Below are 13076 nucleotides of genomic sequence, written 5' to 3'. Positions count from 1 at the left end.
CGCGCCTGCCAACTAGAGACCCTGCTCCTTACACCAGACCTCCTGGCTCTCTGAGACCCCGAACCTGAAGTCGGGACTCACTTCGCATGCCCACGCCCCCCAGAGATCTTCCTGGACAGACACTATGGCCCAACCTCTGTGAGATCTCCTCTGTCCTCCCTCAGAGTTCATACCTTGACTCGGGTTATCGCCTGGGCCCTCTTCTCTGCCCACCTGAGGGAGGCCCTGCTCCTTCTGCCAAGGCCCCCAGTGTCTCTGAGACCCGGATGCGGAAGTCCGGACTCACCACGTGCTCCCATCCCCCCGCAACGGACCTTCCCTGACTGACGCTCTGCGGGGGTCCGGGGACCCTCAGTCCTCCCTCCGCATCCTCAGCGTGAAGCCCAGCAGGACCTGGGCCCGGCCCTCTGCCCGCCTGAGGGAGGCCCTGCTCCTTCCGCCAAGGCCCCTAGTCTCTCGGGACACCCGGATGCACCAGTCCGGCCGCACTGGCCGCGTGTCCCCATCCCGCCCAGCTGCCGTCCCGGACTCACCCTGGGGCCCGACCTCGGTGAGGTCCCCTCTGTCCTGCGCTCGAGAGTCCCTCGGTCCTGGCCCCGATCGATCCCCACCCCGACCCCACCTGGACCCCCTGGGGCTCCCTGTGCCCCCGCCCCTTCCCGACCTGGCATCCTTCCCCTCTGACCAAGGTCCTAAGCTCCGTCAGAGCCCCGAGGCGCGTTTCACCGGACGGACGCCACCTGTGGCCACCCTCCCCGGGGGGCCCCCAGGGCCTGGCCGCGGCAGGGCCCGAGGGGCTGGACCTGAGCGCCGAAGAGTGGCCCCCACAGTCCTCCGTCTGCCCCCGGAACCCGCTCCAGGGAGGGCCCGGGCCCGTCCCTCTGGGGACCCGTGTCCTTGGTCCTGGGCCCCGGCGGGAGGGGCTCAGCGGGACGACGCTGTCCCCGCCCGGGGTGTCTCGGGGCTGCTGGCATGGGCCACCTGGCTCCTGGGGGTCCCCCCACTCTGTGCTCCCTCACGGGTGGGCCTACCTGCACGCCTGGCCTGGCCCGACCGAGATCCGGCCTCCCACACACGGCGGTCCCGGCGTCTCCCACGCCTCCGAGGCGGAAGTCGGCGCTCGTCACATCCGGACCCCATAGGAAGGGGTCCCCTCGGGCTGACAGCACGTCGGGCGGACATGGGTTCCGGGGTGGGCTACGTGGGGGCAGGAGAGGGGAGCGGGCAGGCCGGGGGTCCCCCGGTCCTCCCTGGGCTCCTCACCTGGACCCCGCCCGGCAAGGTTGGGGCCCCGCCCCCGGCACCCCGCTGAGCCCGTGCCCGTGCACCTCACACATAGGCTCGCAGCCTGCCCCCCGCCTTCCCTGACACGGAGGCAGAGACTGGAGTCTGGCAGTGTCGCCACCCAGCTTGCCGGTGACCAGCTGCACAGAGGCAATCACGGGGACCCTCTGGTCACCCCAGCCCCCCGCCCCCGGGCCGGGGGCATTTCCACTGCAGTGCTCGCCCCGGGGGCCGCACCCCCCTCACCCTGCCTCCGCTTCTTCTGCGGGTCTCCGCGCACCCCTCCCCACCTTCCTGCCAGGACTGCGGCTGCTAGACACGGTCCCCTATGGCTGGGACGTGTCCTGCTTCTCCTCGTGTCCTCACTGCTCACCCACAGGGCCTTCCAGAGAGCAGAGCTCAGCCCAGCTCTGGGAATCAAGGAGCCAGTGAGCAGGGCTCCCTCTGTGCTGGGAGGACGTTTCCCCCGCCTTTCTGGAAGAACCAGGCCAATGGACGAGCACGCGTGTGTGCGCGTGCTTGCCTTTGGCATTTGCACAATGATGGCCGGGAAGGCATCAGAAGCAAGAACCAACAAACTTTTATTTCTCCAGCTTCTGACCTCCGTCCCCTGCTTGTTCCATTCTGTCGCCTTTCCAGCCCATCCCTAGGCCAATGCCCTGTGATTTCGGTCCAGAGACCAAACAAGTAGGCAAGGTGTCCAGGCTGGTGACCAGGACATGACAAAACTCTTTTTTTCTTAAAGGTATTTATTTATTTATTTATTTGAGAAAGAGCACACACAGAGGGAGAGAGACAAGCAGAGTCTCCACTGAGCAGGGAGCCCAATGTGGGGTTCGATCCCAGGATCCTGAGATCATGACCTGAGCCGATGGCACATGCTTAACCAACAGAGGACCCAGGCGCCCCCAGAACATGACAAAACTCTTAACTCTTGAACTGGGTACGGACAAATGCTGCGGGGTGGATGTCACTCACACACTCCGCCGCTGAAACGGATGAAACCTTCTATGGCAAGGAACCCCAGAGGACAGCTTCCTGAAGGACACCAAGCTCTGGATGTGGGAGTCATCCCAGGGAACAACCACCCCCACCCCCAGGAGGTTACTTGCCCTCCTTTCTTCCCCCAACCCTCCCTGGCCCTGCACTCCTTAAAACGCCCAGGGCTCTGTCTTCACGCACACACACAAACACACACAGGGAAGGACCAACAAGCGGCCTCACCTCAAGCCCAGCATCCTGGAGGAGAAGCTGCCGACCCCACCAAAGCCTGGAAAGGGCCTGGCAGACGCGGGGGCTCAGGCCCCCTCTTCCTCATCTCTCACAGCCCCTTCAGACAGGGCCAGGGAGGAAGCCGGCTGCCCGAAATTGACCCGGAGCAAATACTCCAGCATTTGCCACTTGCTGATTTCGGCGTGGGCCCTGGGACCCCACAGGAACTCGTAGCGGGCAGGGTCGCTGCCGGGCACCTGCCGGTACTCCACGTACCCTTCCTGCACCCAGACGTTGGTGAGGAGCTCCCTGGGCTCCCCATAGATGACGTGCTCCTGGCCGTCATACACCCCCATGGCCCCCAGCGCTTCCCACACCTCCTCCTCCGGGGCATGGTCGCCGTCCAGGAGGATAAACCCCAGGAGCACCACCAGGAGGCCGGTTTTGGGCACTTCCTGCTCACTGCTCAGCATCCCATCACAGGTGAGGCCCAGGACGGGGACCAGGATGTAGGAGTGGTCGCCGGGGTCCACTTCCTTCACATCCACGCCAAAGAGCAGCCGCATGCACTCGGAGGCTCGGCCCAAGATCACGGGGAAGGCATCCTGGTCATCCTCGCCGACGATCTCCAGCATCTCTGCCTGGCTGGTCGGCTCCTTGGTGCGATACTTGAGGAGCAGGAACTCCACCAGGTCGACCACCTTCCCCTGGACTACGTTTTGGTGCCCCGGCTGGGCTTCTTCGGGCTCCTCCCCGGTGCTCGACCCCTCCTCATCGGAGCTGCTGGAGCCCTGGTCAGGCTGGCTCTGGGCAGTGGCTGCCGGGGCACTGGGGGAGGGGCAGGCACTCACCGAGCTCTGGGGAGGACTCTGGAACCCAGCAGCAGACCCCTCCTCCGAGGGGACCAGAAACAGGGCAGAGCAGGAGACAGATGGGGCGGTGGACTGGGAGGAGGCGGAGGTGGAGAAGGAGGAGGGGGCGCATGGGGCCTCCTCCTCCCCAGCCCCGGACAGCTGTGCCTCCAGCAGGCCCTGGGCCGGGCCGGGGTCTTCCTCCACCTTCCCGAGCTCACTCCTCTGACCCAGGGGCATGGCGTTTGTGTCGGGCTGAACCTGAAGAAAGATGTGGGACGGCTCCTCAGGGCGCAGCCCGGGCAGCAGAGGCCTGAAGTCCCGGAGCTGACAGTGCGCTGCGTCGGGCTTGGGTGCTGAGGGCTCCCCTCTGGGCTGGGATGGGCGAGCCCCTGGCCCCATGCTCAGAGCACGTACCTCACCTTGACCACTGGCACTCACCTGCACCTCCCCTGCTCTGGGACCTTAGAGGCTCCTGCCTCAGACCTAGGCCTCAACGCTGAGTTCCTGAAGCCCCTGGAGGACAAGAGGAGGAGTCACTTCAGGGTGCAGACACAGAGCACGGCACACGGGGCCCAGTGGGGCAGGAGGGCTGGGGCGGACTCTGTGAGGTCCCCACCAGTCCAAGCTGGGCGCTCCCCTCCTTGGCCTCTCAGGGGACTGCTATTTCCCCTGGCAGGGCCTGGGCCCCCCTCCCGCAGCCTGAGGCCAAAGGGTCACAGCAAGACCACGCAGCCCTGAGACTCCACAGAAGGTAAGCGAGGGGGCCCACATGTGCCCACGCCTGCCAAAGGTCTAAGGGCTCGTCACGGAACCCCAGGGATGGCCAAGCTCGGGGTTCCTTCTGTGCCGGGATGGGCGCACCTCTCCGTCTATACCTTGACCCCACAGAAGGCCTGGGAAAACTCCCTGTGTTGACCTGAGGCCACCCTCTTGGTGCCGAGGCCTCATCTCTGGGAGACACCAGAAGGAAAAGTCAGGAGACATAACTTGGCCCACCGATCGCCTGTCTCCCCATGGCTGACAGAAGCGGCAGGGTAGGCCTGGGCCCAGAGGATCCTGCTGTGGGAGGCATGCTCTCATTTCTCATCTCCCCCCAACAGTCAGGGCCAGACCCAGAGCCAGGGCACCTGCCTCCTCTGCTACCTGAGTCCAGACCCTCAGGCCCTGGCCCTCCCCATCCTGAGAGGAACGATCTGGAGAGAAGGAGGGACTCAGCCTGACAGGCCCCGCCCAGGGTTCCAGGGTCGCCAGGTAGGGGCTGGACAGATTCCTGGGCCATCACTTCCTTGTCCCGAGGGGTGGGTAGGAGTCACTCACTTCTCCCTCGGGTGCCCCCACGTTGACTCTTGGCAGGAGCAGGGACTCCTGTGTGTCTCCAAGGTGGGCTTCCCCAGATGACCTGACCCCGACCTCTCCCAGCGTGGGCCTAACCTCCCTGAGAGCTCCGAGAGGAGGGTGAGGGGCCACCACGTCCTCGTCCACGGCCACGTCTACATCCCCCACACTTAGCCCCTAGCAAGATCCCAAAGGCCTGGCAGTAGGGACCGGCCCCTCTGTCCTGGGGTGGGGATGCTCTTAGAACCCCAGGACGTTAATCCTCTTTCTTCCTGCCAGGGCCTGCCCTTCTTCCAGGTCCCCAAAGTGAGACAGAAGCCATGTGCCCCTCAAACAAAGACCTCAGCTCCCTGAGGACTCCCACCTTCTGGCCCAGGAGACAAGTGAGCCCGCATGCCACTTTGGGCCACCGCTGACCGACCCTGCCTGGATCGGGCACGGCCAGACTCCAGTGCACTGGCTTCTTTGCTGAGATGGGGTGGAGGGGGTACGGCCAGTCCTCCCCCAGGGTCCTCACCCTGACTCCCAACCGGACCTGTGCCCCGCTCCCCCCGACCCCACCCTCCACCCTCACACACACACAGGCCCGCTACACCCCAGGCCCGCTCCTTCTCACCACAGGCCCTCAGTCTCTAACAGCCAGAAGTGGACCTCAGGACAGGAGGCATGGGCTCCTCCTCCACAGGGGCCTCCTCCCTGGCCTGAACGGACTGCGGCCCAGTCAGTCGTCCCTCTAGTCCTCCCCTTCCATCCTGGCAGGCCCGGGGTCAGCCTGGGCAGCCCTGAAGCCTGCTCCTTCCACCCAGACCCCAGGCTCTGGGAGATGTGGCTGGGAAGTCAGGGCACGCCCTGTGTGATCATCTGGCCCCGGGGCCTCCCGGGACCGAATCTCTTCGCTGTCCCCAAAACCGCAGTCCGCCTTCTGATCCTCACATTTCCACCCAGCGACACGTGGGCCATTCCCCCCACCCCCATGCTTGAGGCAGTGCTCCATCCAAATGGCCATGGGTTCTCGGATGCCCTGAGGCCAAAGTGGCCATGCACCGTGTGGGCTCATCCATTACAGGAGACTCCGGTGGCTCAATCAGGGCCGCGGTCCTGTGGGCTCCCTGGGGACTCCCTTGGGGGTCCTCGCCTCGAGCCCTAGCAGGTCCTAGGCCCCTTCGTCTGCTGTCCCTAGGCCGTCCGCCAACACCAAGGCCCTCCCTGCCCTGAGCCCACCGGGATAAGTCTGTGGCCAACTCCTGCGGCCACGAAGCCTAGGGCTCCCCGGGGCTGAGAGCGGGGGCCGAGATGGGGCGTCCAGGTCTCTCGGGCCTTCTTCTGATCTCCACCACGACTCCCTGGGTGCCTATGCCTTTGCCTGTCTCTACTGCCTACGGATCCGCTCCTGGGCACCGGGGCATCCAGCCTCTGGGAGACCCAGATGGGCAAGTGGGGGACACACAAGCGCACGCACGAACACAAACGGGGTGTCCCCGTCCTCCACTCGGGCCTCTAGGGACTGCCTCTGGGCTGGGGTCCAGAGTCTCTCAGTCCTCCCTCGGCAACTTCAGCGTGAAGCCCGACAGGACCTGGGCCCGCCCCTCTGCCCGCCTGAGGGGGGCCCTGCTCCTTCCATCCGTCAAGACCCCAGGTTCTCGGTGGACTTCACAGACATAGTCAGAACATTCCATTCCAAAGCAACGGAATACACATTCTTCTCTAGTGCCCATGGAACATTCTCCAGAATAGATCACATCCTAGGTCATAAATCAGGTCTCATCCGGTACCAGAAGATTGGGATCATCCCCTGCATATTTTCAGACCACAATGCTTTGAAACTAGAACTCAATCACAAGAGGAAAGTCGGAAAGAACTCAAATACATGGAGGCTAAAGAGCATCCTACTGAAGAATGAATGGGTCAACCAGGAAATTAAAGAAGAACTAAAAAAATTCATGGAAACCAATGAAAATGAAAACACAACTATTCAAAATCTTTGGGATACAGCAAAGGCAGTCCTAAGAGGAAAGTATATAGCAATACAAGCCTTTCTCAAGAAACAAGAAAGGTCTCAAATACACATCCTAACCCTACACCTAAAGGAGCTGGAGAAAGAACAGCAAATAAAGCCTAAACCCAGCAGGAGAAGAGAAATAATAAAGATCAGAGCAGAAATCAATGAAATAGAAACCAAAAGAACAGTAGAACAGATCAACGAAACTAGGAGCTGGTTCTTTGAAAGAATTAACAAGATTGATAAGCCCCTGGCCAGACTTATCAAAAAGAAAAGAGAAATGACCCAAATCAACAAAATCATGAATGAAAGAGGACAAATCACAACCAACACCAAAGAAATACAACCAATTATAAGAACATATTATGAGCAACTCTATGCCAGCAAATTAGATAACCTGGAAGAAATGGATGCATTCCTAGAGATGTATCAACTACCAAAACTGAACCAGGAAGAAATAGAAAACCTGAACAGACCTATAACCACTAAGGAAATAGAAGCAGTCATCAAAAATCTCCCAAAACACAAAAGCCCAGGGCCAGATGGCTTCCCAGGGGAATTCTACCAAACATTTCAAGAAGAATTAATGCCTATTCTTCTGAAACTGTTCCAAAAACTAGAAATGGAAGGAAAACTTCCAAACTCATTTTATGAGGCCAGCATTACCTTGATCCCAAAACCAGACAAAGACCCCATCAAAAAGGAGAACTATAGACCGATATCCCTGATGAACATGGATGCAAAAATTCTCACCAAAATAATAGCCAATAGGATCCAACAGTACATTAAAAGGATTATTCACCACGACCAAGTGGGATTTATCCCTGGGCTGCAAGGTTGGTTCAACATCCGCAAATCAATCATCGTGATACAATACATTAACAAAAGAAAGAACAAGAATCATATGATCCTCTCAATCGATGCAGAAAAAGCATTTGAGAAAGTACAGCATCCTTTCTTGATCAAAACTCTTCAGAATATAGGGATAGAGGGTACATGCCTCAATATCATAAAAGCCATCTATGAAAAACCTACAGCGAATATCATTCTCAATGGGGAAAAACTGAGAGCTTTCCCCCTAAGGTCAGGAATGTGGCAGGGATGTCCACTATCACCACTGCTATTCAACATAGTATTGGAAGTCCTAGCCACAGCAATCAGACAACAAAAAGAAATCAAAGGCATCCAAATTGGCAAAGAAGAAGTCAAACTCTCACTCTTTGCAGATGATATGATACTTTATGTGGAAAATCCCAAAGACTCCACCCCAAAGCTGCTAGAACTCATACAGGAATTCAGTCAAGTGGCAGGATATAAAATCAATGCACAGAAGTCAGTGGCATTCCTATACACCAACAACAAGTCAGAAGAAAGAGAAATTAAGGAGTCGATCTCATTTACAATTGCACCCAAAACCATAAGATACCTAGGAATAAATCTAACCAAAGAGGGAAAGGATCTGTACTCAGAAAACTATAAAATACTCATGAAAGAAATTGAGGAAGACACAAAGAAATGGAAAAACGTACCATGCTCATGGATTGGAAGAACAAATATTGTGAAGATGTCAATCCTACCTAGAGCAATCTACACATTCAATGCAATCCCCATCAAAATACCATCCACTTTCTTCAAAGAAATGGAACAAATAATCCTAAAATTTGTATGGAACCAGAAAAGACCCCGCATAGCCAGAGGAATGTTGAAAAAGAAAAGCAAAGCTGGCAGCTATACAATTCCAGACTTCCAGCTCTACTACAAAGCTGTCATCATCAAGACAGTATGGTACTGGCACAAAAACAGACACATAGATCAATGGAACAGAATAGAGAGCCCAGAAATGGACCGTCAACTCTATGGTCAACTAATCTTTGACAAAGCAGGAAAGAATGTCCAATGGAAAAAAGACAGTCTCTTCAACAAATGGTGTTGGGAAAATTGGACAGCCACATGCAGAAGAATGAAACTGGACCATTTGCTTACACCACACACAAAAATAGACTCAAAATGGTTGAAAGACCTCAATGTGAGACAGGAGTCCATCAAAATCCTAAAGGAGAACACAGGCAGCAACCTCTTCGACCTCAGCCGCAGCAACTTCTTCCTAGAAACATCGCCAAAGGCAAGGGAAGCAAGGGCAAAAATGAACTATTGGGACTTCATCAAGATAAAAAGCTTTTGCAAAGCAAAGGAAACAGTCAACAAAACCAAAAGACAACTGACAGAATGGGAGAAGATATTTGCAAATGACATATCAGATAAAGGGCTAGTATCCAAAATCTATAAAGAACTCATCAAACTCAACACCAAAAGAACAAAGAATCCAATCAAGAAATGGGCAGAAGACATGAACAGACATTTTTCCAAAGAAGACATCCAAACGGCCAACAGACACATGAAAAAGTGTTCAATATCGCTCGGCATCAGGGAAATCCAAATCAAAACCTCAATGAGATACCACCTCACACCCATCAGAATGGCTAAAATTAACAAGTCAGGAAATGACAGATGTTGGCAGGGATGCGGAGAAAGGGGAACTCCTACACTGTTGGTGGGAATGCAAGCTGGTGCAGCCACTCTGGAACACAGTATGGAGGTTCCTCAAAAAGGTGAAAAATAGAGCTACCGTATGATCCAGCAATTGCACTGCTGGGTATTTACCCCAAAGATACAAAAGTAGGGATCTGAAAGGGTACGTGCACCGCGATGTTTATAGCAGCAATGTCCACAATAGCCAAACTGTGGAAAGAGCCAAGATGTCCATCAACAAATGAATGGATAAAGAAGAGGTGGTATATATACACAATGGAATATTATGCGGCCATCAAAAGGAATGAGATCTTGCCATTTGCAACGACGTGGATGGAACTGGAGGGTATTATGCTGAGCGAAATAAGTCAAACAGAGAAAGACATGTATCATATGACCTCACTGATATGAGGAATTCTTAATCTCAGGAAACAAACTGAGGGTTGCTGGAGTGGGGGGTGGGGTGGGAGGGATGGGGTGACTGGGTGATGGACACTGGGGAGGGTATGTGTTCTGGTAAGCACTGTGAATTGTGCAAGACTGTTGAATCTCAGATCTGTACCTCTGAAACAAATAATGCAATATATGTTAAGAAAGAAAAAAAGAAGAAGAAGAATGTAGCAGGAGGGGAAGAATGAAGGGGGGGAAATTGGAGGGGGAGAAGAACCATGAGAGACGATGGACTCTGAAAAACAAACTGAGGGTTCTAGAGGGGAGGGGGGTGGGAGGATGGGTTAGCCTGGTGATGGGTATTGAGGAGGGCACGTTCTGCATGGAGCACTGGGTGTTATGCACAAACAATGAATCATGGAACACTGTATCTAAAACTAATGATGTAATGTATGGGGATTAACATAACAATAAAAAAAAAAAAAAAAAAGACCCCAGGTTTTCGGTAGACCCAGAGGCAGAAGTCCGGCCGCTCTGGGCTCGTGTCCCCATCCCGCCCAGGGGGGCCTCCCTAGACTGACATCATGGGTGGGCTTCTAGGGGGCTCCCCTCTGTCCTCCCTCAGGGTTTATCCCTGGCCTCCCCACGCCACGCCCCCGCCACTGGGTCGCCAGGGCCCTCCCCTCTGCCCACCTGAGCAGCTGCTCCTTTCATCAGGCCCTGGCCTCAGTCGCTCAGAGACCCGAATGCGGAAGTCCGGACTCACCACGTGGTCCCATCCTCCACCCCCCCCAACGGACCTTCCCTGACTGACGCTGTGCTGGGGTCCGGGGACCCTCTGTCCTCCCTCTGCATCCTCAGCGTGAAGTCCAGCAGGACCTGGGTCCTCCCCTCTGCCCACCAGAGGGAGGCCCTGCTCTTTCGGCCAAAGACCCCAGTGTCTCTGAGACCCGGATGCAGAAATCCGGACTCACCACGTGCTCGATCCCCTCCCCCACGGACCTTCCCTGACTGATGCTGTGCTGGGGTCCGGGGACCCTCTGTCCTCCCTCTGCAACCTCACCATGAAGCCCAGCAGGACCTGAGCCCGCCCCTCTGCCCACGGGAGGGAGGCCCTGCTCCTTCGGCCAAAGACCCCAGAGTCTCTGAGGCCCGGATGCGGAAGTCCGGACTCACCACGTGCTCGATCCCCTCCCCCACGGACCTTCCCTGACTGACGCTCTGCGGGGGTCCGGGGACCCTCAGTCCTCCCTCCGCATCCTCAGCGTGAAGCCCAGCAGGACCTGGGCCCGGCCCTCTGCCCGCCTGAGGGAGGCCCTGCTCCTTCCGCCAAGGCCCCTAGTGTCTCGGGACACCCGGACGCACCAGTCCGGCCGCACTGGCCGCGTGTCCCCATCCCGCCCAGCTGCCGTCCCGGACTCACCCTGGGGCCCGACCTCGGTGAGGTCCCCTCTGTCCTGCGCTCGAGAGTCCCTCGGTCCTGGCCCCGATCGATCCCCACCCCGACCCCACCTGGAACCCCTGGGGCTCCCTGTGCCCCCGCCCCTTCCCGACCTGGCATCCTTCCCCTCTGACCAAGGTCCTAAGCTCCGTCAGAGCCCCGAGGCGCGTTTCACCGGACGGACGCCACCTGTGGCCACCCTCCCCGGGGGGCCCCCAGGGCCTGGCCGCGGCAGGGCCCGAGGGGCTGGACCTGAGCGCCGAAGAGTGGCCCCCACAGTCCTCCGTCTGCCCCCGGAACCCGCTCCAGGGAGGGCCCGGGCCCGTCCCTCTGGGGACCCGTGTCCTTGGTCCTGGGCCCCGGCGGGAGGGGCTCAGCGGGACGACGCTGTCCCCGCCCGGGGTGTCTCGGGGCTGCCGGCATGGGCCACCTGGCTCCTGGGGGTCCCCCCACTCTGTGCTCCCTCACGGGTGGGCCTACCTGCACCCCTGGCCTGGCCCGACCGAGATCCGGCCTCCCACACACGGCGGTCCCGGCGTCTCCCACGCCTCCGAGGCGGAAGTCGGCGCTCGTCACATCCGGACCCCATAGGAAGGGGTCCCCTCGGGCTGACAGCACGTCGGGCGGACATGGGTTCCGGGGTGGGCTACGTGGGGGCAGGAGAAGGGAGCGGGCAGGCCGGGGGTCCCCCGGTCCTCCCTGGGCTCCTCACCTGGACCCCGCCCGGCAAGGTTGGGGCCCCGCCCCCGGCACCCCGCTGAGCCCGTGCCCGTGCACCTCACACATAGGCTCGCAGCCTGCCCCCCGCCTTCCCTGACACGGAGGCAGAGACTGGAGTCTGGCAGTGTCGCCACCCAGCTTGCCGGTGACCAGCTGCACAGAGGCAATCACGGGGACCCTCTGGTCACCCCAGCCCCCCGCCCCCGGGCCGGGGGCATTTCCACTGCAGTGCTCGCCCCGGGGGCCGCACCCCCCTCACCCTGCCTCCGCTTCTTCTGCGGGTCTCCGCGCACCCCTCCCCACCTTCCTGCCAGGACTGCGGCTGCTAGACACGGTCCCCTATGGCTGGGACGTGTCCTGCTTCTCCTCGTGTCCTCACTGCTCACCCACAGGGCCTTCCAGAGAGCAGAGCTCAGCCCAGCTCTGGGAATCAAGGAGCCAGTGAGCAGGGCTCCCTCTGTGCTGGGAGGACGTTTCCCCCGCCTTTCTGGAAGAACCAGGCCAATGGACGAGCACGCGTGTGTGCGCGTGCTTGCCTTTGGCATTTGCACAATGATGGCCGGGAAGGCATCAGAAGCAAGAACCAACAAACTTTTATTTCTCCAGCTTCTGACCCCCGTCCCCTGCTTGTTCCATTCTGTCGCCTTTCCAGCCCATCCCTAGGCCAATGCCCTGTGATTTCGGTCCAGAGACCAAACAAGTAGGCAAGGTGTCCAGGCTGGTGTCCAGGACATGACAAAACTCTTTTTTTCTTAAAGGTATTTATTTATTTATTTTTTTGAGAAAGAGCACACACAGAGGGAGAGAGACAAGCAGAGTCTCCACTGAGCAGGGAGCCCAATGTGGGGTTCGATCCCAGGATCCTGAGATCATGACCTGAGCCGATGGCACATGCTTAACCAACAGAGGACCCAGGCGCCCCCAGAACATGACAAAACTCTTAACTCTTGACCTGGGTACGGACAAATGCTGCAGGGTGGATGTCACTCACACACTCCGCCGCTGAAACGGATGAAACCTTCTATGGCAAGGAACCCCAGAGGACAGCTTCCTGAAGGACACCAAGCTCTGGATGTGGGAGTCATCCCAGGGAACAACCACCCCCACCCTCAGGAGGCTCCTTGCCCTGCTTTCTTCCCCCAACCCTCCCTGGCCCTGCACTCCTTAAAACGCCCAGGGCTCTGTCTTCACGCACACACACAAACACACACAGGGAAGGACCAACAAGCGGCCTCACCTCAAGCCCAGCATCCTGGAGGAGAAGCTGCCGACCCCACCAAAGCCTGGAAAAGGGCCTGGCGGACGCCGGGGC

The 13076-nt window shown here is 58.3% G+C and overlaps 1 protein-coding gene across 1 annotated transcript; it reads right to left on the bottom strand.

Moving 5' to 3' along the window:
- Positions 1–2582: 2582 nt before the first annotated feature.
- Positions 2583–3587, bottom strand: LOC144380749 (melanoma-associated antigen 10-like). The gene is made up of 2 exons (XM_078065566.1): positions 3508–3587; positions 2583–3324 (listed from the first exon to the last, which is right to left on the bottom strand). Exons 1-2 carry the CDS (start codon positions 3585–3587, stop codon positions 2583–2585), a joined length of 822 nt encoding a protein of 273 aa, XP_077921692.1.
- Positions 3588–13076: the final 9489 nt, after the last annotated feature.

This window comes from Halichoerus grypus, unplaced genomic scaffold, assembly GCF_964656455.1.
Source record: "Halichoerus grypus unplaced genomic scaffold, mHalGry1.hap1.1 HAP1_SCAFFOLD_141, whole genome shotgun sequence".
NCBI lineage: Eukaryota > Metazoa > Chordata > Mammalia > Carnivora > Phocidae > Halichoerus > Halichoerus grypus.
This window is presented reverse-complemented; position numbering and strand designations above follow the sequence as displayed.